The sequence below is a fragment of the Melanerpes formicivorus genome, unplaced genomic scaffold, assembly GCF_026170545.1.
Source record: "Melanerpes formicivorus ecotype bairdi unplaced genomic scaffold, bMelFor1.0.p_v2 SCAF_30, whole genome shotgun sequence".
NCBI classification, from domain to species: domain Eukaryota; kingdom Metazoa; phylum Chordata; class Aves; order Piciformes; family Picidae; genus Melanerpes; species Melanerpes formicivorus.
Window position 1 is genome coordinate 2,661,268 of NW_027142382.1, and position 23,628 is coordinate 2,684,895.

The window sequence follows — 23,628 nt, forward strand, 5'->3', positions numbered from 1 at the left end:
AAGCATTAGTTTAAATTCCCCTACTTTCAGGTACATTTTTTCAACTCAAAGAATTTTTTTCTCATTAGAGCTTGCTGATATCTATGTGAAACACAGAAACAGTTAGGTAAGCATCCAAAATCCATCAGAGAAAAATAAGAATATTGCTAGAGCTCCTTCTACCCAAAACATAAAAACATTAGAAAGAAAGACAGAAAGGCAGAAAGAAAGAGAGAGAACATATTTTCTTTTCAACTGCAGAATTTATTTGACAAAGGCATCCTCCCTCACCAAAAATTGAACTGGTCATGACTTTCTCTGTTTAGTCCTCAGGACCAAAGGTGCCCCCTTGATTGGTGAGGACACTCCAGTGGTTGTAAGTTTCAGATTTTCACGTAAAAAATTGCGCTGTCGAACCGTGGCAGATCTTTTGTAACTGCTAGTGGAAACAACTTTCGCTAGCCTTGTAGGCAGTGTGGTCTCTGGAGGCAGTCCATTGATTTCATACATCCACTGCATTGATTGTGTCTGAAAAATAATGAACAGAGACATTGGGGGGGGGGGGGGGGGGGGGGGGGGGGATAAAAAAAAAATAGAAAAAAAGAAAAAAATCTGTGAACAAATACCTTGAAAACTTGATGGTGATTTACAAGGCTAAATTGGCTTCAAAAGGTATTTATCATTTTCCTTGTAAGGAGGTAGTGGAATACCACAGAATGAGAGAACACAGAGAAATGAAATCACATTTAACATTTCCAGGGCCAGGCATAACAAAGATGAGGAATTTAGCTTTCTAACTGATCCAAAATTCATTTTAGTAAACCCCATAGCTCTGTATGTGGTTTAAAGGTGATTATTTTATAGTACAATGTGGGAACCCAAAAAGGAACAATAACAAAATGTTTAGATGGCCTTCACGCCTGTGAGGCCCTGGAGGTGATAAAAGATGTTGTACCCACCGAACCATATGAGAAAAGCATGTGAGTGAAAAATAACAAAGTGCTGAATCTTTGAAGGCAATTGGAGAGAAGAACACCTGGTAAAATAAAACAGTGAGCTTAGTGGGGATAGGCTGTACGTGGCAGTTTTAGGCTGTACCTAGGAAAATTTTCCACAGATTGAGTAGGAAAGTGGTAGAATGCAAACAAATCACTACTGGATGCAAAAGGGGAAATAGTAGTAAGGTTTAAATAATTCCATTGGTATGATTACTAACATAAAGTTAGTTGTGTAAACTCTCTTTTTGCTTTCTTTGCTCTAGCAGATACTAGCTGGTGCTTCTGCTGGCATGCTGACCTTGGCTATCTTCTTTGTTGTGGCTAAGTACTAACAAGCTACCATCTGCTCTTTCTCTTGTCCCATGTACAGCAGGGAAGAGAAGAGGAGGAAGCTGTTGGTAACCCTCTGGTTTTGTCCAGGGGGGTTCTTGTGCTGTTCATATATTGTAAATATATGTAAATATTGTATATTTTGTACATATTCATTGCATTTCATATTTCTAGATTTTAGAATGCTGATGAATATAGCTTCATTTGGTTTCAACTGAGCTAGTCTGGCAATTTTATTTGGGGGGCAATTTCAACCCACCACATTGTGGGAAAGTGGAACTGTAACGTTCATGTATATCTCAATAAATAGACACTGGCTGTGCAGGTCTGGGCCACTAGCCACACCCTGTGGCTAGTGGTCACCTCCTCACAACTGGTCTATCAGTCTGTATCTTAGCTCATTGTGGTGGAACTGGCTGGACCAGAACCACTATCTTTCTCATAATGTAGTGGTAACCCTACAGTACAATATAAATATTTCAGGTTCATCCTGTAGGATTTAATTGGAGCTCTGGTATTGGTAATAATGGCACTATCATATGGTGGAATTGTTATAAGAAAATAATGAACAAAACTTGAACTGAGAGGAAAAGACTCTCAGTATGCACAAGAGAATCTCAGCTCTGTCTTGAAACATCTCGTTTGAAAAATATTTATGTGAATTGGAAATGACACTCCTCATTTGCTTTCTGTTTATAACTGGTCTCTAGGAATGGAGCATATGTTTCTATGTCATGTCTTGTAATGCTTGAGTACTTGATTCTTACTGAGTACCTGATTCTTATTCTTAACTACACATTCCATCTGGCCATACTTAAGGAGTATTATTTCTATGCACATGAAGGCTATACTGCTGTCCATCTCCCATATTTCATTCCTGCCCTGAAGCAGAATTCTGGTTGCTAAAAACATATGTGTAACTATTGCAGACCCTTCTGTCATTTTTCTTGCAAACTTTAAGTCTCATGTCATTATTCCAAACCTTCAATATTTTCCTGTCTTGACATCTAGGAAAAGTCCCACTCATCAGTTTCAGTTTTCTGTTCTCCTCTTTGTTTTAAGAAAACCCAAACCAAACCAACCAAACAACAAACTCCAAACCAACCAAACAACAGATACATTACAAACCCCAAAGATTCCATATGATGTGTCATGTCTAGCTTTGTACTATGCAAAAGGAAGACAAAGCATTGCGCTCTCACTGTAAACATGCGCTGCCATCTATTCTTTTGCACTCAATGGTTGGAAATCCCAGGTTTTGTATTTGGGACTGTTTTTTTCTTTCAAGGCAAAACTTGTAGGGAAGACTGAATAAGAAATATGCCACGATGTAGGGCTGTTAAAATATATTCATAGAAGTGGAATTTTTAATACTTTTTTAATGCAGAACACTGAATGTAGTGCCTGTACGTAGTACATATTCATATAGTACATGCTACCCACCAGGCTCTATGATTTTGCATCCTCAAAGCATGAGAACCATGTAAGGAAACAAGTGATATTTCCAAATTCTGAAGCTTTGCCTTTCCACATTTGGCACAGCCCTGCAGTCACACAGCTGTGCTGCCTGTAGTTCTGCAGCAGGTTTGCTGGTGCTAAGCTTCTGCATCATGCTGTCTTAAACTATAGAGACAGGGCTTGCAGGATCACCTCTCCTGCTTCAAGTCAAAAAGATTTATCATTACAACAGTTGTGCTTTATGCAATTCATCTGCCATGTACAACTAACAACTCCTCAGAACAATCACTTGCAGATGTAACCATTACACCCAACATCAATGTAGTTTTTCATCCAAGAAAACAAAAGGTCAGAAGGGCTGTGTATACCCTCAAATCAATCTGGAAATCAGTGCAACAGACAGCCTTAAAGCTCATGAGGTTTTCCCTCAAGCATCTAGTTAACAGTCTAGCTTCTGACACGGCTGGTTTGTGGCCCATTTGTTCATCCTAGCTTGAGAGCTCAGCTTCTGCTGTGCTGCTGGGCGTGTCAGTATGCCAAGCAGGTTTGGTCTGTAGAGGGGAGCAACAATATCCACACAAATTGTAACAAATTCTCACATACCATAAATCCTATCAACCACCTCCAAGCATAGTGTGTATATTTGTCTAGTTATTGATTGCATTCTGTCAATTAATTACTGTCTAGGTGAAGCACTACAAAAGCCATAGGGAAAAGCAGCCAACCTTTGCCACCACCAACTTTCCCTAGAGTCATCCCCTAATTATGACAACATATAGAAATGAATAAAAATATTTTTAAAGTGACTATTCAGTTTTCTTAAATATCGGTTTTATATTTCCCAGCAAAATAAGTTTGAATTGATGATGTTTACCTTTGTTATCTTTCATATGCCCTTCATATTGTTCTGATTGTTACCTTGTCATTCCTAAAGTGTTTTTGAGAGATCCAATTGCAAGAAATTTTCAATTCATGTTGCCTCTATTCAAAACAAAGCAGTTTCCCACCATTAAACTTTGGCACAGGCTTTGTTCTCAGCTACATAATTATTCAGCATTTATACTGCTTCAAATATAGGCTGCATACATTTACAGCTCTTAAATGTCATCACCACATGACTCTCTAATTCATAGGGTCATAGAATGGTTTGGGTTGGAAGGGACCTCCAAAGGTCATCTAGTCCAATCTGCTCTCCAGTGAGCAGTGACATCTTCTATTAGATCAGGTTGCTCAAAGCCCTGTCAAGCCTCACCTTGAATATGTCCAAGGATGGGGCCTCAACTACCTCCTTGGGCAACCTGTTCCAGTGTTCCACTACCCTCATGGTAAAGAACTTCCCCTTGATGTTCAACCTAAATGTACTCTTCCGTAATTTCAAACCATTGTCCCTCATCTTATCACTAAAGGCCTTTGTAAGCAGTCCCTTTCCAACATTCTTATAGGCCCCCTTCAGGTACTGGAAGGCTACTATTAGGTCTCCCAGAATTTTCCCTTCCCCAGGCTGAACAACCAGAGCTCCTTCAGTCTGTCCTCATAGGAGAAGTCTTCCAGGCCCCTGATCATTTTTCTGGCCCTCCTCTGGGCCCACTCTATAGGTCCATGTCTTTCTTGTATTGAGGGCACCAGACCTGGATGCAATACTGTAGATGAGGTCTCACCAGAGCAAAGTGGCAGAATTCACCTCTCTTGACCTGCTGGCCACGCTTCTTTTGGTGCAGACTAGGATGCAATTGGCCTTGTGGGCTGCAAGCGCAGAACTGTGATGCTTCTTGTTAGAAAACTAATTTAAACCAGTATGTTGTAACTGAATATACACTTTCTTCTGTGTTAATGTTGAAAGAATAGGTAACTTCTGTGTAGTTTCAAACAAACTGTTTTTAACACATTTACTTTAAAAATTGTCAGCACTGTTTTTAGACAGTGTCCTCTGAACGAATTGCTTTATTCACATAAGATTGGTAAGCGTAAGATCTTAATAGATACTTCACCATGCATGCATAGTCTTTTACACTTTCATTATTATTCTGCTAAAACAAAAGTCTAAATCAAACTGAATACTATTCTTGTGTAAAGCAGGTAGATTAACTCATCTTTATTCTCAGCTGTATTTAATGCTGTGAAATAATCTAGTAACTGCCCTGACTACTGGAGATAAAATCCAGCAAAAGCAGGTGATATGGACCAACATCAGTATCTTATGTCCAAAGATAAAGTTGTTATTTAAGGAAAGTAAAACACCCTCCAAAATTAGCTAATAGTTTTATTAGCTTCAGTACAAGAGTAAATGCTTTATCTTTCTTTAGTACACCAGATGAACAATTTCATTCAAAGAAAATTTAATCTCATGGTTTTATCTACTGTGTGCAAGTCTCACTGACCTTTTCAAGGTCGGACAAGAGATCTGATAGGGCTTTCAGCCTGAGTATCATGTTACTAAAAAATCATTTCTGTTCATGAAATCCACACATACTGCAACTTTACTGCCTATAGCATTAGTAATTGTTTGAAGTGCTGGGCTATGCTACGTCTCAACTTCATTTATCATCAGCATCAAACAATTGATTTAGCCTTCTGTGCAGCAATGCCCTCTTCCTCATTTCTTTTTTTCTTTTTTCTTTCTTTTTTTTTTTTTTGCTATATAAATACTCTAGATTGTTCTATAAAAATGTTTGTGGCTTGACTTGGTGTGGTGGTTTAACCCACACATATCAACAAAAGCTCAGCTGAACCCAGTTGGGGAAGCAAAATGGAGTTGTATTTTACAAGCGATAATAGAACGCAATGAATATGCACAAAAATCTACAGTATTTACATTATACAAGTATTTACAAAAAAAGAAACAGCATAGAAATCCTCCTTGGGCAGGAGGATTCCACCTTGCCTCCCCTCAACCTCTCCCCTCCCTTTTTCCTCTGGTTAATTAGTAGAAAAGAAAAGGAAAAATGCGAGGGGAATTTCTGTTAGTTCAAAAGCGCTGTTAGAAAGTCAATAATGCTTATCTCAGTATCACAGTCTCACCAAGGTTGGAAGAGACCTCAAAGATCATCAAGTCCAACCTTCACCACAGACCTCATGACTAGACCATGGCACCAAGTGCCACATCCAATCCCCTCTTGAACACCTCCAGGGACGGCGACTCCACCACCTCCCTGGGCAGCACATTCCAGTGACGAATGACTCTCTCCATGAAGAACTTTCTCCTCACCTTGAGCCTACACTTCCCCTAACGCAACTTGAGACTGTGTCCTCTTGTGCTGGTGCTGGTTGCCTGGGAGAAGAGACCAACCCCTTCCTGGCTACAACCACCTTTCAGGTACTTGCAGAGAGCAATGACATCACCCCCGAGCCTCCTCTTTTCCAGGCTAAATAATCCCAGCTCCCTCAGCCTCTCCTCATAGGGCTTGTGTTCAAGGCCTCTCCCCAGCCCTGTTGCCCTTCTCTGGACACGTTCAAGTGTCTCGATGTCCTTCTTAAACTGAGGGGCCCAGAACTGGACACAGTACTCAAGGTGTGGCCTAACCAATGCAGAGTACAGGGGCACAATGACTTCCCTGCTCCTGCTGGCCACAAAGTTTTGCTGATAAGCGGTCTCTCTTTGTCCAGGACAGCATGCATGCCAGCAGAAAGAGACAGAGAGAGACTGAGAGAAAAGAATGTGAGAGTTATTGCTATGGTATCACATATCTGACTAAAGAAATTTATTTAAAATAATCTTTGTTTCCCTTTTACACCCAACTGTAGATTTGCTTGGAATTTTTTTGAAGGCACAATCTAAACTATCACACTTGGTGAACAAAACCTTGCCTATTCTATTGCTATGTAGCCTGCATCAGACAGGAGCAATTGTTCTTTCCCTGATGGAAGCTCATTGGTTTCAATGGGAAAATGTCGTGGGCATTATCACATGAATCCTTTAGACAGGACCCATCAAGCTAGTAGATAAAAAATAAAACCTAAAGAGCAATAACAACAACCAAAAACCCCACTCTCATTTATCATCTTGACCTATGGTAGTCCATCTATCTATTGTAAGTCATGTGCTCTCATCCAAGAGAGCTGGAGACAGCCACTGTGAAAAAATAGTGCATCTTTGTACTCATTCACTGAAAGATAGACCCTTGCTTTAGATCTGTGGTTCCTGCTAAATGGGACATGAGTGCTACATGAATGGAAAAGTTACTTAACTGTCAACATAACTTGGGCTAGCACTTTGTTTAGCACCAGAACTACCTGGAGTTCAGTAATTTTCAAGTCAACCCAGAATTCAGTAATTTTCCGAAAACTCTGGACACCCACAAATGTCTATTTTACTTGAACATTTAATTTTTCAGGGCAAAATTATTCTCTTTTCAAATGATGTTGAGGCTGTAAGTATTTTCTTCAGCATAGGACTGTACAGCCTAACTATAGCAACTCTTATAATCAATATGAAACCTGCAGCAAGAGCAGGTCTACTAAGTTCAGAATCTATGCATGTGCCTGGAAGCTGATGCTTTGGGTTTCCAGGTCAGACATGTTTCAGCAAAGGGAAAGACAGATGAGGTATCAGACATTTCTGGAGTGGTAGAGAGGAGAGAGAAACTTCAAAAGGTCATTTCTATATGCTTATGCTAGAATATTTGATTTTCAATAAATTTTTTACTTGCTTAAGTGGGTCAAGATTTCTAAATCAGAGGAATTCTTTTTTATTATATCAAATTTGGAGCAATTCTAATAGTAGCATTGGTAGTAAGATGGCCTAAAGATGAAGGTTTGAATCTATAATATGTACAATGTACTGGAGAAAAGAGAGTCTCTGTGAAGAAGACATATCTAATATAAACATATTGCATGCATATCCCAGGATCCCTGCAATTAATCTCTAGGCCTAATTCATGCACAATTTAAGAACATAGACCAGATCACAATCTGAATGCCCCTGATAGTCTTGAAGGAATATTTCCTCTTGAAATTAATAAATTCCTCTTATCAAAACCTCAAAATTCCTTATGACTATAATCCAGCAGAAGCATGAGGAAAGTAATAATTTGACTCACCTGGTTGGAGTAATGGACTTCCTCACAAGGACAGACTAAGGGAGCTGGGGCTCTTTAGCTTGGAGAAGAGGAGACTAAGGGGTGACCTCATTAATGTTTATAAATATGTAAAGGGTGAGTGCCAAGAGGATGGAGCCAGGCTCTTCTCAGTGATGCCCAAGGGGCAATGGGTGGAAGTTGAGGCATAGGAAGCTCCATGGAAACACGAGGAAACATTTTTTCACTGTGAGAGTGACAGAACTCTGGCACAGGCTGCCCAGAGGAGCTGTGGAGTCTCCTTCTCTGGAGATACTCAAAACCCGCCTGGATGTGTTCCTGTGTGATCTTGTCTAGGTGATCCTGCTCTGGCAGGGAATTTGGACTAGATGATCTTTTGAGGTCCTTTCCACCCCTAACACTCTGTGATTCATCTGCAAAGCAAAATGTTTCTGAAGAATACTTTCAAGAATTAAAAACATAGATGCATGATGCCACCTTTTAGTAAATGTCATGAGTCATTCAAGTAAGATATTTAACCTTCTGATATCTAAGTAATGTTCATGAGGTAATTCATTTAGCCATTACTTTGTTTATATAAAAGTACATACCTTTATTTATATAAATAAAGGTATTTATATAAAGGTATTTATTTTTGATATTTAACCCATATTTAGAGATGTTGCCTGACTCATAGGATTAATTTGAAGAACACAGATCATCCATGTGTATTCACTGTAGGCTGGATGTGCCAATGAGTTACATGCTGATTAGTTGACAGAGAAATCTATGTTAGGAGGGCACTAAAGGTTGAGAGTATCAGGAATTTTAAGGAAAATGGTATTTCAATTATCATCCAAACAGTGTTAACTCAGGAAAGTCCAACAAAACGTACAAGGCTTCCAAGTAAGTTAAAATGCAGGAAATTACAGATAAAGCATCCAATATTCCCTGATATTTATTTTATACTGCAGTGGTGAGAAGCAAAAATGACTGATTACAATCACTGTATACACAATGAAACTAAACCAAAGCTTTACATAAACTGTGGAAGGGAAGAACAAAGGCAACAAAAATCAAGACAACAACAATTTAATAAGCAAAGCAAAGAGGACTGCAAAGGCAATCACTCACCACCTCCTACAAGCAGACCAATGCCAGAGAGGCTCTGAGCAATTCCTAATGAAGAAGATGGTTAACTATAATTTTCTTAGATTAGAGACTTCTGCAGTTCAAATATTAGATGTTTCATTGGTTAGAGGAAATGCAATCAATATCAACCACTCCTTCAGGCCTGAGGATGGTCTGAATAGCCTCCTACAGCAGCGATTCACATATTGTTACCATCTTTTGGCATTATGAAAATTACAGTCTCAATAAGCAGAGCAACCTTTCCTCGTGCTTGTGAATAAAAGATTCTGAGTATTGATTTTGCACTCAAAAGCCAGTGTTACCAGTTATTAGGAGATGCTATATTCAATGCCTGTAATGAGCTTTCTGGATCTCTGCTCTTAATCATGCACCTCAGGTCAGCATCAACACTGGAATAAACTCCCAAGGGAGGTGGTAGGTTCCCCTACATTAGACAGTTTCAAGGCCTGGCTTGACAAGTGCTGGGCCACCTCATTTAAATTATATTCTTACCCTGAAAGGTTGGACTGGATGATCCTTGAGGTCTCCTCCAACCTGATATTCTATGAATCTATGAATCAACCAGTGCTGAGGGACACACAGGTGATCTCATACTATAAGATGGAACTGTTTTAATTATCCTGTTAACTTCACTAGATTTTTTTTTCCTTAAGAGACACAATTTAGAATAATGTTAAACTATGGCAATTAACAAATCTGCCAGAAAGAATGCAGAACTTATTTTCACTGAGCTACTGAATATGTAAAAATACCATGCACTGTTAAGATATGCAAGTTTGCATAGACAAGCTTAGAGAAGCCACAGCTGAGTACTGTGGCTTGCATGCTGCACCACGTATTTCCAGAGCAGCATGACGAATGGTTTTGATATGCTATCTTCCATAGGCTAAGTTAGTGATTATTCAGTAATAAAGGTGCACAAGTCTGGCTTCTGCAGGGTTTGATAATGTTACCTGCAATCTGAATGACTCTGACATCTATTTTATCATTTAAGGCTTATTCTGTATGCCTTCTGCTTTAGAATATCTCTGAAGTCTCACCCATGAATTACAAACCAATTGCTCAGGTCTCCAGCTGAATTCAGCACAGTGCAAGCAAATTAACCGTAAGCCAAGCTGAATACACTCTTTTTCAAGGCTTTGCAAGCCTCCTGGCTGCTCCACCTCATGCCTGACCCAGGAAGCCTTTGCAGAGCATCTTTCTGCCCCAGCTGCATTTTGCAGTCCCTAAGCTCTGTCAGTTTTCTGTTCAGCTTTATAAGCACATCACAGCCTAGCTCTGAGATACCACTGTGGCTGAGGAAGTCACTTTTTTTCCCCCTGTAGCTCTTTATAGCTTATTTAAGAAGCATGCTCTCTTCACTAATCTATTATTAGTGGAAATACTGGTGTGTTTTTTTTCCTCTTCAGTAAAAACTGTGCTCGTTTTGAAGGCTATTGTAACTGTGGAAGTTTGATGAAGGAATAGTATCCTTTAAATAATGCTTTTCAGACATCATGTCACAGTTTCTTGCTTGTAGCTTGACTAGATGACAATGTTCTTTTTCACAGCTACAGATGCAAACATGATTATTTTATTTACTGGCTTTTTATTCTATTTAATTCTTTGATTGACATAGATTTCTTTAAGTACTTTTCCATGTCACTTTTGCAACATTAAGTTTCCTAACAGCTATCCAAATAATTGCCTCACTTCGTTTGTTTTGGTAAGCAGTTGACTGAGAAGTTTTAATGATGGTTAAAGAACATTTAATTGCTTTAGTAAAGTAATTAAGGTTTCTTGCCATTAATAAATTCTACTGTAAGTATTCATGAATATTAAAGTCTTAAAGAATCTGGGATTCTCATCAAGGCAACTAAACAAAGAAAATTACATGTACAATACTTTGATTTAATGTTTACAACAAATAAGAACGAGATGACTGCAGGATCTTTCCCCACAATCCTAACATCATGCTTTACTTTACAGCACAATTGTAATGGCCAACATAAAACAGAGAATTTAGACTGTCATCCCTGCTAATTCACAACCTAATCATCACTGTTCATTGAAACACACAAAAATGACAATTCTGATACTCACATTCATAGCATGTAATAATAAAAATACATTAGTGTTTGGACTATGAGCTTACCCTCAGAAATGCAAAGCAAATTTGACAGAAGGAGTGCTGCAAAATTCTTTACAGCATCAAAAGAAACTTCCTGACTGTTTCTAAAAATAGTCCACTGCTTCAGCCCATACATTGGATAGAAAGATGCAAGAGAAGTTCTTCAGTGTTAGGTCCAACATTAATTATGTTTCATCACCTCCATTTTTATTCCCCAGATAAGAGTGATTCAATACTACTTTTGCTATCTAACTACATCTGTCTCCCTCAGGTCACTAATGAAAATTATTTCAACTATTAGAAAAGGCAGAATTGAGTATCTGGTGTTCTCAACATGTCATCAAGTCTTATTTCAGGCCAATGCTGAAAATGCAGCAGCAGAATTACAGTCACAGATGCTCTGGCTTACATTAGAACTGCAGGAGTGAAAGTCTGCATGGAGAGGAAAGAGCTAAGTCCAATGTACAGGAAAGGACTATTCAATAAGAGCAAAGAGAACACAAGCCTCATCAAAACTTTACAGAAACAATATTTCAATTAGAGTAAGAATGCTAGAAATAGCATTTGTCCAAATTGTGCATATGAATATTAGGAGACCTCAATGTATTTTTGAACATATAGGTATAGAAGAACATGTGATCTGATATGTGTATGTAATATGTATGAGTGAATTCCTACACCCACACACAGTACCAAAGGTGGAGATGTAAAGAGCCTTCTGTCTAAACCAGAGACAGAGACCAAGGTGTGAGTAGATGTAGGTTAAAAATACAATTACTCAAAGCCCATCTGCACTTTAAATTCCTAAAAGGAAATTTTGGTCTACTGACTGAGTTTTTGGAAACCTAATAATAACCTTTGACAGAATCACAGAACCTCCATAAGGAGTTGGAAAGGACCTCCATAAACCATCTAGTCCAATCTTTCCGCTAAAGCAAGTTCGCTTACCTCAGGTTGCACAAGAACACATCCAAGTGGGTTTTAGAAGTCTCCAGAGAAAGAGACTCCACAACCTCTCTGGGCAGCCTGTTCTAGCGCTTCATCAACCTCAAAGCAAAGAATTTTTTTCCTGAAGTTCAAGTGAAACCTCCTGTGTCTGTACCCACTGCCCCTTGTGCTATCACTGAGCACCACTGAGAAGAGCCCAACCATCATGTTTATTCCTTTTCAGACACATTTATCACGATCAATCTCTTTGCTAGTGGTGGAACTTGAGCCAAAGCCAAACATGGCTAGTCCATTCACTTGTGTCATGCCTAAAATCAGTTCAGTTTGAGAACTACATTAGCAGTTACTGAGCTCTGTAGATGTATCATATCACATTATGCAAACACAGAAGAACACAGAATAAATTCAGTCATTTTCTTTTTCAAATGGAAGGGTGATAAGGACTACCTGTTGTTTATGTAAAAATATTAAATAAATCAAATCTTTATTACCATAAAAGAAAGCAAGTAGGAGGGATTAAAGGGCTTTCTTGTTTTTCCAGGATTTGGATTTCTCACTAAATTACAGAATCACAGAATACATCTGGTTGGAAGAGACCTAAAAGATCATCCAGTCCAACCCTCAGCCCAGCACTGAAGGGTCAACACTAAACCACATCCCCAAACACCAGGTCTGCATGCTGCTTAAACACCTCCAGGGTTGGTGATTCTACCACTGCCCTGAGCAGACCATTCCAATGTTTGATAATCCTTTCAGCCTAAACCTGCCCTGGTGCAGCTTGTAACCATTTCCTCCAATCCTGTCGCTTGTCACCAAGGAGAAGAGCCTGGCCTCCTTCCTGGCTCCAACCTCCCTTCAGGTAGTTATTGAGAGTGATGAAGTCTCCCCTCAGCCTCCTCCAGACTGAACAATCCCAGCTTCCTCAGATACTCCTTGTAGGCCATGTGCTCCAGTTCCTTCACAAGCCTCATTTCCCTTCTTTGGACATGCTCCAGCACTACAATGTCCTTCCTGTAGGAGGGGCCCAGAACTGAAAACAATACTTGAGGTGTGGCCTCACCAGTGCAGAGTACAGGGGGATGATCACCTCCCTGTTCCTGTTCACTGTTGTACAAGCTGTCACTCAGAGAGATAAAGCACTACAGGCATTTGCTATGCATCTTTTTATCAAGATTGTTTTGACCACTTATTTTTTAAATCAGGATTGCTGTTTCACTCCTATTGTAGCAGCCTGAAAACATTGCTAGCATGCAGTGAATAGATTTAACATGCAAACCATGATCTGTAGAGAGTGTGGGGTGTTTGCTGCTAATTTGTGTTTTTGACAAACAGTTTGCTTGTAAAGAATGTCTTGAAAATTAATTCCTGCAGTAATAAGAACATTTCTACTCCTGAAAGAATTAAGGTCTTCAAATATTTCCTGATTTTCAAACTTAAAGAAGCTACTTGGCTACAGATTCCTTTTGTTTAATTTAAAGCTTTTTAAAAAGAAGTTATTCACAGCCTGCATCAGGTTGGAATGGACCCTCAAATGTCATCTTGTCCAACCCCCCTGCAGAGAGCAGGGACAGGCTGCCCTTCCTGGCTTCATGTTCTGAAATTCTGCCTCCTGCAATTTAGCTTCTACTGCCTTTGGTCTTAGGTGGTTTAATACAAGTAAAAATAAGAACCTAGGCTTCACATATTCAATTACTTCTATATTCTTCACCAGTTCTTAAGATGATTATTTTGATTTTCTCTGAAAAGTCATTCTGTCATGCTAACTATGGAGTTGGGATAAATGTACCAAGGTAAGTATCTGTCTCTTTTGATAATGGCAAAGGGGTAAGAGAGAAATTAAATTATAATATGTTTTTCCAGCTTTTCCTGAGTTAAATTCCAAATTTAGTTTAATTCTTGTACAGTCTTCTTTAATCTCATGAAGATTACTAATATAATCACAAGGCATGCACCTGTGTGGCTCAATTATGCCTTTTTTTGTATGTGTACAGGATTTTTTTTTCCCTTCCACTCCTGAAGACATATTTGTGTATTGCATTCAGAAAGGCTTACCTCAATTATTAGTGTTGCTCTGTGCTTCTTGCCATACATCCTTGGTTTGAATCCCACCATTATATGGGTTCCCACAGTGCCTGCTGGAAGAAGTTCTCCAGCTTGAGGCAGCACGTGGAATTCAGGATCGCTTCCTGCCAGGAAGTGCGCAGTGAATGCCTCTGGGTACCTATGGAAAAGAACAGGAGGTTGTTGTGCCTTTATTGGTATCTTAATACAGTTGATTTACAATTTAACACCTAAGCCAGTGTGTGGAATGTGGCAGCACATGGAATGTATATAGAATCATAGAATGTACTGGATTGTAAGGGATCTCTGGAGGTCATCCAGTCCAAGCCCCCTGCAGTATGCAGGGACACCCCCAACTAGATCAGGTTGCTCAGAACCCCATCAGTCCTGACCTTGAATGTCTCTAGGAATGGGGCTCTCATCACCTCCCTGGGCAACCTGTTTCAGTGTTCCACCAGCCTCATAGTAAAGAACACCTTTCTAAGATTAAATCTAGATCTACCCTTTCACAGCATCTTTCACAGAATTAACCTGGTTGGAAAAGACCTTCAAGATCATCAAGTCCAACCTATCACCCAACACAATCTAATCAAATAAACCACGGCACTAAGTGCCTCATCCAATCTTATTTTAAACACTTCCAGGGATGGTGACTCCACCACCTCCCTGGGCAGCACATTCCAATGGTCAATCTCTCTTTCTGTGAATAATTTCTTCCTAACATCCAGCCTAAACTGCAAAATTGTTTTAGAATTATGGAATTTCTGGGGTTGGAGGGGACCTCAAGGATCATCCAGTTCCAACCCCTCTGCCATGGGCAGGGACACCTCACACTAGATCGGGTTGCCCAGAGCCACATTCAGCCTGGCCTTAGAAACTCCCAGGGATGAGGCTTCTACCACCTCCCTGGGCAACGTGTTCCAGTGTCTCACCACCTTCATGGTGAAGAATTCCTTGCTATCATCCAATCTGAATCTACCCATTTCTAATTTTTTTTCCATTCCCCCTAGTCCTATCATTACCTGACACCCTAACAGTCCCCCACCTGCCCCATTTTCCCACCTTTTCCCCCTCAAATCCCATAGCACCTGGGCTCTGTTGGAGTCTCCTCCCACCCCAGGTGTGGCCACTTGGCCCTCCCCACCCACTCTCCTTTTTAATGCCCCCCAGGAAAGGCAGAAGCCCCAAGCTGAGCCCATCTGGGCTAAAGGATCCTCCTCTCATCACTGGTGAGTGCCCATGGTGCACACTGGGTGATGGTGGTGGTGACAACAAAGGCCGGGGGGCCTGGTGGCCCCCCGGTTAGGTAGGGCAATGATTGATGACTACTCCAATATCATCCACGGGTGCTGGCTGGGCCTCCTTACTCAGGCTGAGCTCCTCTGTGTGATATCTTGGCTGGTGAGGGTCTTGCCCCTGGCTCTGGGATGGGTGAGAAAATGGCGGTGGTGGAGGAGCAGGAAGTGTTTAGTCATAATGACATTATGCTTCTCTATTTCAAACCATTACCCCTTGTCTGTCATCACATGCTTTTATAATTAGTCCTTCTCCATCTTTCCCGTAGGCCCTCTTCAGGTACTGGAAAGTCGCTAAAAGGTCTCACATGAGTCTATTCTTCTCCAAGCTTAACAACCCCAAATCCTCACAGGAGAGGTGCTCCAGCCTTCTGATCACCTTTATGGCCCTCCCCAGGACTCTCTCCATCAGGTCCATGTTGCTGGCCCTAGAGGTGAACACAGTACTGGGGTCTCACCAGAGCAGAATCACCTCTCTTGACCTGCTGGCCACACTTCATTTAATGCAGCCCAGGATGCAACTGGCCTTCTGGGCTGCAAGTGCACACTGTTGCCTCATGTCTGGCTTTTTATCCACCAGTAACCCCAAGTCCTTTTCTGCAGGGCTGCTCTCTTATCACATCATCCCCCAGCCTGTATTGATAATGGGGATTGTCCTGAACCAGGTGCAGGAGCTTGTACTTGGCCCTGTTGACCCTCGTGGGGTTCACCTGGATCCATTTCTCTAGCTTGTCCAGGTCCCCAAAATAAATTTCACATCAGGGTGAAAATCCACTTTTCCTGTTTAAAGTCCCTCACTTTTCCAATCTCTAACCAAATAAAACTGACAAGCTGCCCATTTTATTAAGTTTTATGACTAGGACTTAATTTGCAATCTGGTGGAGTGTTACTCGATTGAGAGTTCTGGAAGTCTTGCAATGAATATACAGAAAATAACAACTTTTTATAGTCTTCTACATTTTTCATATCCCATAAACTAAATACTTAAAGATATTGTACTATAGTAGTAATAGTAATAATAATAATCTAGTTCCTCTAACAATATAATTTTATATCTCTTAGACCAAAGAACTGCAGGTCCTGTCCAATTGCTAGTTTCATGGCAGTACTGTTGTACCAAAACAAAACACCTGGTAGAGACAATGGCTGAGGACTACAAAACAATTTTAGGTCAATCCCAAACTGAAGCCTGCCATCATAGTTCCACAGTGCCTCCTTGCCACAGTCTTCTCAGCATGAAAAGAACACATATTTTTGTATTTTCCAGTGAGGCATTCTCCCTCTAGTCTTTATATGTGCTGCTGAGGACAACTTTATATCACTATCTGGACAGAAGGACAATAAAAGAAATTCAAACTACAATTACAGTGGCATGGTCAAAAACCAATCCACAACAGCAGGGCAAGTATCATGCGTGCTTAGAGGAAACACAGTCTCAGTTGTTAAAACCTGAAGAATGAAACCTGAAGAGCGTGCCAAATAAAAGCTGTTAAAATCTGATTATTCATAGATTGCCACACTAGAAATGTCACTGCTTTTCAAAGAAAGTACTCACAAAGAGGTGAAATTTAATAGTTTATGACAATTCATATCTCTAGGGAAATGCCCCATGCTTTCTGGGCAAGTGCTATTCTGTGGTCTGTGGCTTCCTCTTTAAAAATAGCTCTCCTTTGGAGAATGTTCTCACAAAAGGTTTTCCTAACTTCTAAATGCTTTCATGAACAAAGACCGTGGTATGAGTTTGTAGAAATAAATAGTGCAAGTGCAGGGTGGGGTGGCGGGGGGGAAAGGCAAGCTGCTATTTAGCAGAGTCATTGGACTGCTAAATACCATCAGTGCATTAGCACGTCTAGCCTAGAATACAGAATTAACCTGGTTGGAAAAGACCTTTGAGATCATCAAGTCTAACCTATCACCCAACACCCTCTAATCAACTAAACCATAGCACCAAGTGCCTCATCCAGTCTCCTCTTAGACACCTCCAGTTATGGTAACTCCACCATGTCCCTGGGCAGCCCATTCCAATGGCCAATCACTTTCTGTGAAGAATTTCTTCCTAACATCCAGCCTAAACCTCCCCTGGCACAGCTTGAGACTGTATCCTCTTGTTCTGGTGCTGGTTGCCTGGGAGAAGACACTGATCCCCACCTGGCTACAACCTCCCTTCAGGGAGTTGTAGACAGTAATAAGGTCTCCCCTGAGCCTCCTCTTTTCCAGGCTAAACAACCCTCAGCCTCTCCTCATATGGCTGTGCTCAAGACCTCTCACCAGCTTTGTTGCCCTTCTCTGGACATGTTCCAGCAACTCAACATCTTTCCTAAACTGAGGAGCCCAGAACTGGAGACAGTGCTCCAGGTGTGGCCTAACCAGTGCTGAGTACAGGGGCACAATGACCTCCCTGCTCCTGGTGGCTACACTATTCCTGATGCAGGCCAGGATGCCATTGACCTTCTTGGCCACCTGGGCACACTGCTGGCTCACGTTCAGCCTACTGAATATGAGACAGCTTTTCTTTTAGGTGACAGCAAGGTAGGCAAAACTACTGAATGCTTGAAACATAGTTTCAAGCCTTGTGACATCAAACTTACGCTGACAGTCTCTTTTCATGGTGTCTAAGCTGTGCAGTTGAGTTTATAGCCCTGGGCCATAAGCACTAATCCTGCTATATCCCGAGTTGCCATCTGTGTGCCATCTAAGTGTTGAATTTTTACATCTGCATTTCCCACAAGGACTGCTCAGCTGTGAATGCCTAGAGCATACTTACTACACACAAAGAGCCGAGACAGGGTAAAAAAGAAGTGATGCCTCTTAAACAGAGCAGCAGAGTAGAGAACTCATCAAAATTGTCTGAGATGAATATGCAAACCCTGTGCCTGGAAATAGAGTGCTGAACACAGGTCTTCATTTCGAACATCACTGCTCTATACACTAGACTTAGGAAAGTTTTAAGACAACACTTCAGCTCCCATGTTCAGTCTGTTTTCCAGCAAGGAGTTAGAAATTACTCCTAATAAGCACTCTGTAAGGCACTGAAAAGCGTGACTTAGACTACAGATGAAATGATGAAATGCTAAGGGAGATGGAACAGGATGCGTGCAGAGAAGACAAAAGAAAATAAGGAATTTATTCCTGTGGAAATTGGATCTTAGCAGGGTGTGATGCAACAGTAGGGGTTTTTCCAAAGACTGCAAATGACACCTCAAAACAGTTAGTCAGAAAACACAGAGGAGAAGAAGCCATAGTTTCGATCCTGACAAGGAGATCAAACAGTGTAAAAATTAAACTGTCACCAAACTGATCTATAATTGTGCACACAAGATAATTACCAAGCCAGATAGAAGATCTTATTGCATCAATCTTGTGACATAGTAATTTTCATGAGAAAAAAAAAAAAATGGAGAAAAACTAATGAAAAAGCTTTAAAACAAAACCCAAACCTGCATGCTTCTTTACAGCATCAGCACAAGGTACTACAGGCAGCTCTATTTTTTTTCCTGTGTTGAGTGAAATATATATATATGCAAGTACACACATACAGACTTGCATGAAAATGTGCAGACAGACCTAAATCCTCCTCTTCCCTTTCCCTTCCCCTACCCTCTGCAAAGCCTGGCAGTTTTAAACAAAAAAATCAAGTCAGTTACTGGACTAAAAATGTTCCTCAGAGTGGAAGCTAAATCCAAATAAGGAAAACAAAATCTGGCAAATTAAATTGTACAGCCATAATATGATAAACCAGCAGGGACTCTAATGAAGCTAACAGTGCAACAGCTAGCAATTAAAAACTTATGTACACACAAACATAGAATGGCTTATGTTAGAAGGGACCTCACACATCATCTGCTTCAACCCCCCTGCCATGGGCAGGGAAGCCTCTCAACTAAACTTGGTTACCCAAGGTCTCATCCAATCTGGCTTTAAACACCCCCCAAGCAGGTGGCATCCACAACCTCTCTGGGCAGCCTGTTCCTGAGTCTCACCTCCCTCATACTGAAAATTGGATCCTAAGATCCAGTCTAAATCTACTCTCCCTCAGCTTGAAACCAATCCCCCTAATCCTGTCACTAGGCACCCTTATGAAAAGGCTCTCTTCAACCTTCTTGCAGGCTCCCTTCAAGTATTGGAAAGCAGCTATAAGGTCTTGGAGTCTTTTTTTGAGGCTGAACAACTCCAGCTCCCTCAGTCTATCCTCGTTGCAGAGGTGCTCCAGCCCTTCAGTCATCCTTGTGGCCCTCCTCTGGATTTGCTCCAAATGTTCTGTGTTCTTATGATTGGGACACCAGAACTGGACACAGCATTAGAGGTGGGGGTCTCACAGGAGCAGACCATCACCTCTCTTGCCCTGCTGGCTATACTCCTCTTGATGAAGACCAGGATATGATTTGTTTTCTGGGCTGCATGAGCATACTGCTGGCTCACATTGAGCTTCTCATCAATCAGTACACCCAGGTCTTTTTCTTCGGAAGAGGAGGCTCAGAGGAGACCTTGTTGCTGTCTACAACTACCTGAAGGGAGGTTGTGGCAAGGTGGGGGTTGGTCTCTTCTCCCAGGCAACCACCAACAGAACAAGAGAGCACAGTCTCAAGCTGTTCCAGGGGAGGTTTAGGCTGGATGTTAGGAAGAAGTTCTTCACAGAAAGAGTGATCGGCCATTGGAATGTGCTGCCCAGGGAGGTGGTGGAGTCACCATCACTGAAGGTGTTTAAGAGAAGACTAGATGAGGCACTTGGTGCCATGGTTTAGTTGATTAGAGGGTGTTGGGTGATAGGCTGGACTTGATGATCGCAAAGGTCTTTTCCAACCTGATTAATTCTATTCTATTTTACTCTCAACCCACTCTGCACCCAGCCTATATTTTTGTCTGAGTTTGGCCCAACCCAGATGCAGGAACTTGCACTTTGACTCATTAAACCTCATGCAGTTTGCACTGGCCCACTTCTCAAGCCTGTCAATACCCTTCTGGATGGCATCCCCTCCTTCAAGTTATTGCACTGTGCCACACAGCTTGGTGTCATCAGCAAACGTGCTGAAGATGGTCTCAATTCCACTTTCAATGCTGCTGACAAAGATGTTAAAGAACACTGGAGCCAGGGCAGACCCAAGAACCTTTCACAGTGCCTGTAGTGCTGATAAATCATAGGGTTTTTTTGTTTGAAAAATATATCTAAAGATGGTGTCTCAAGAAAAAATAAGGAGTGTTTTCAGTGATGTTCAGATCATTGAGATGATCTCAGATCTTAGTTAGTCACGAGCATAAGTAAATAATTCTCATTCTCACCTTCTATAGTACAGGGATAGCTAGAGATGAAATTCCCAGAACAGTACCTGATTTTGAGACGTTATTGTTTTCACTCTCTGTAGATGTATTGTGTAATTACAAATCAACAATTATGTGGTTTGAAATGATTAAAATTTAATTCCTCATTTTGATTACTGCTTTAGGTAAAACTGTGGAGTCAGTGTTTACCTTGTCACTTCTAAGCCATGAAGGACAGTGCTAAGACAAACTAAATGCTTTCACAAAGGCATCTGTTTAATGCAGGGGTAGTGGATGCTAACATACTTCATAAATTTCAATGATGTGTAGAGCTTTGAAAACACATATGAATCAAGCACAAATTAATTAGCAAATACAAGGGCAAAGGCCATGTAAACCAGAGAAAGCAAAGCTGTCTTCCTACCTGCATGGTCCATAACACCTGTCATAATAGTCTGATATCACTATCAGAAAATATGAACCCTGCCCTTACTCAAACTATGAGCTATGGGTAAATGTTCATTTGAATTTAAATAATAGTTGTACTATAAAATCCTGCCAGTCAGGAATAGTGGAAATTGAGCTTGCATTTAATAGATATATTTATAATTACTCCTTTCATTTAATTCTAAAATGGCAGTCTGTGCTCATCAGTGCTCTCATTAGGTAATTTTCAGATTAGTAAACTAAAAAAGAATAGCACTTTATGCCTTCAGTTAAGGAAAACCTTAAGATTTATAAAGGTCTTTCTGCAGAAGTTATAAAATATCTAGCAAATCCAAAAATACAATCCTTTATTAGGTTAAGGCTCAAAATAGCCTAAATGTTTACTCCCCTCTTCAAACCGGTGAAGGAGCAAATTATTCTTGAGACATTTATTTCTTTACAAAATCCAGCACTTTGCAAAGCATACCTAAACACCAATGCATTGTGCTTTTTATCAAGGGTGGGTTTTTTCACAATTGAAAAAAAAAAAGGAGTAACAAAATGTCTTAATCTGTAAAGCATGCAATTAAGCAAATAAGGGATATGGTCTGAAAATGTTGCAATGTGCTTCCAAAAATAGTTAATCATAACCTAATTACTTCGTGCAATTTGTAGTTAACACCTGTTGGAGAACACAAGAAATTTCAGTTATTGGTAGTGAAGATCTTTAAACTTATTAATGCTAAGCAGCTGTCAAATTCTGTAAAACTCTACATGGTAGTTGGTATGATCTGGATCATTTTCACCAAGAAAAATGACAGTAGGAAAAAAAAATAGGAAAAAACTCAATTTTTAATCAAAACTGATTATGTTTCATACCAAAACCAACTCTGTTTTAATTGATCACTCAGAAAAGGCTCATTTCCAGTTATTACTCTATAGCTTTGGGAAGGCTGTTTCAGAATTAAAGGACTATCAAAAACTATGAAGAAGCTTTGCATGACAAATGACTGTCAGGGAATTCTTTACTAACTATAACATCACTTTTGTTGTGTACATATTGTAAAACCAGAGCAGGAGCTAGGGGTTTTAACACCACAAAATGTAAAGATTTCTGTCTTTTTCCTATCCTACCCAGGGGCACTACATTTGTAAATTGGTAAGCTGACTTTTCCAGTGAAAAGCACTTGAGGTGACATGGTTTAGATGTAGCCTCTGGCTAAATGTGTGACACGTCAGGTGTTGTATTAGGAAGGATGATCATAACTATTTGGAAGCTCTGTCTCATGTGTATCACTATTGATATTTTTCAACTAGTCTTCATTCAGACTCCAAAAAATGAATCTTAGTTAAACACAGAATCACAAAACATTAGAGGTTGGAAGGGACCTTCAGAGACCATGGAGTCCAACCCCCCTTTCAAAGCAGGATTACCTATACCACATCACACAGGAACGCATTCAGGTGGGTTTTGAATATCTCCAGAGGAGACTCTACAATCCTCCCCGGGCAGCCTGTTCCAGTGCTCCATCACCCTCACAGGGAAAATATTTTTCTTCGTAGCTGCCAGTGTGTGGGAGATACTCTAAATAAGTAATAATAAGAATACTTTATTTTAGTAACAGCAGAATTTTGCAGAAGTAGTAACAAAGAGATTGGCGTAGGAATGCAGGCCTGCAACATGCACAGCAATGTGTGAGAGAGGGTGAAGGAGTGGGGTGCGTGTGCCAAGAACCTAACAAAAGCATTTTCATGCAGCATACCTAATTCGGGCTCATGGTAATTCTAATGAAATGCACCAGTCATGACAGTAAAATAGAAATATTTTTCCAAGTGGAAACCATAAACTTTTGTTTTGTTTTTTCCTTCGCAATTAGGGAGGGTACAGAAAAACAACGGGCTGCTCGCTATTCTTCAGACAGCATTAAAATTAATCTTGTGTGACTGAGCAATGTTTTTAATGCAGCACCTACACACAAGAAATGTGCATAGATGAGATAAGGAAAATATTCACAAAGGTGTTCAAGATGTGAAAAGTAGGAGAAGATTACTAAGTCTGCATATGCAGTCATTTTAAAGCCTAACTTCATGTTTCTTCTCATCTCACCGGTCTACCATTTTTGTTCTCATTAATCTAGCTTTGTTTCCACAATCTGGTGGAACCTTGGATTTTGCAGGTACCACTTGATGGATACAGTTTGCTTTTGTGATAGCAGGTGCTGACTGAATATGTTTTTCTGAAGTGTAGTTTGGGTTTATCTGAGAAGTTTCCTCAATATAACAAACACCATGTTTGTGATAAACACGGGACGGGAATGAGAGGATGGGGTGGAAAGATGGGTAAAATTCTACTGTATATTGGATGCAATACACGATTAAAACAATCACTGACAAGTAAATGGATTATACTACTGAAAGAAGGCTCTGTGTTTAAGAAATAAGCAGATAGAATGAACAGGAGATCCACCATCTTGACTAAGCTTTCAGAAGTAATGCAATTTACAAAGCATTTCCAAGGGAACAAACCATTCACAAGTATCATAAGCCACATTTCATGCTGGCTACTGAAGTATTTTCACTTGAAAACAAAGAGAGTACTATTC

General features: G+C 40.4%; 1 protein-coding gene across 1 annotated transcript in view; it reads right to left on the reverse strand.

Moving 5' to 3' along the window:
- Positions 1-237: 237 nt before the first annotated feature.
- CFAP47 (cilia and flagella associated protein 47) overlaps positions 238-23,628 on the reverse strand; it is a 299,349-nt gene continuing 275,958 nt past the window's right edge. The window contains exons 64-65 of the mRNA XM_068155062.1: positions 14,040-14,208; positions 238-507 (exon numbers count right to left, since the gene is read on the reverse strand). Coding sequence (XP_068011163.1) covers positions 286-507; positions 14,040-14,208 — 391 coding nt within the window. The 3' untranslated portion in view covers positions 238-285. The remainder of the gene's footprint in view (positions 508-14,039; positions 14,209-23,628) is intronic.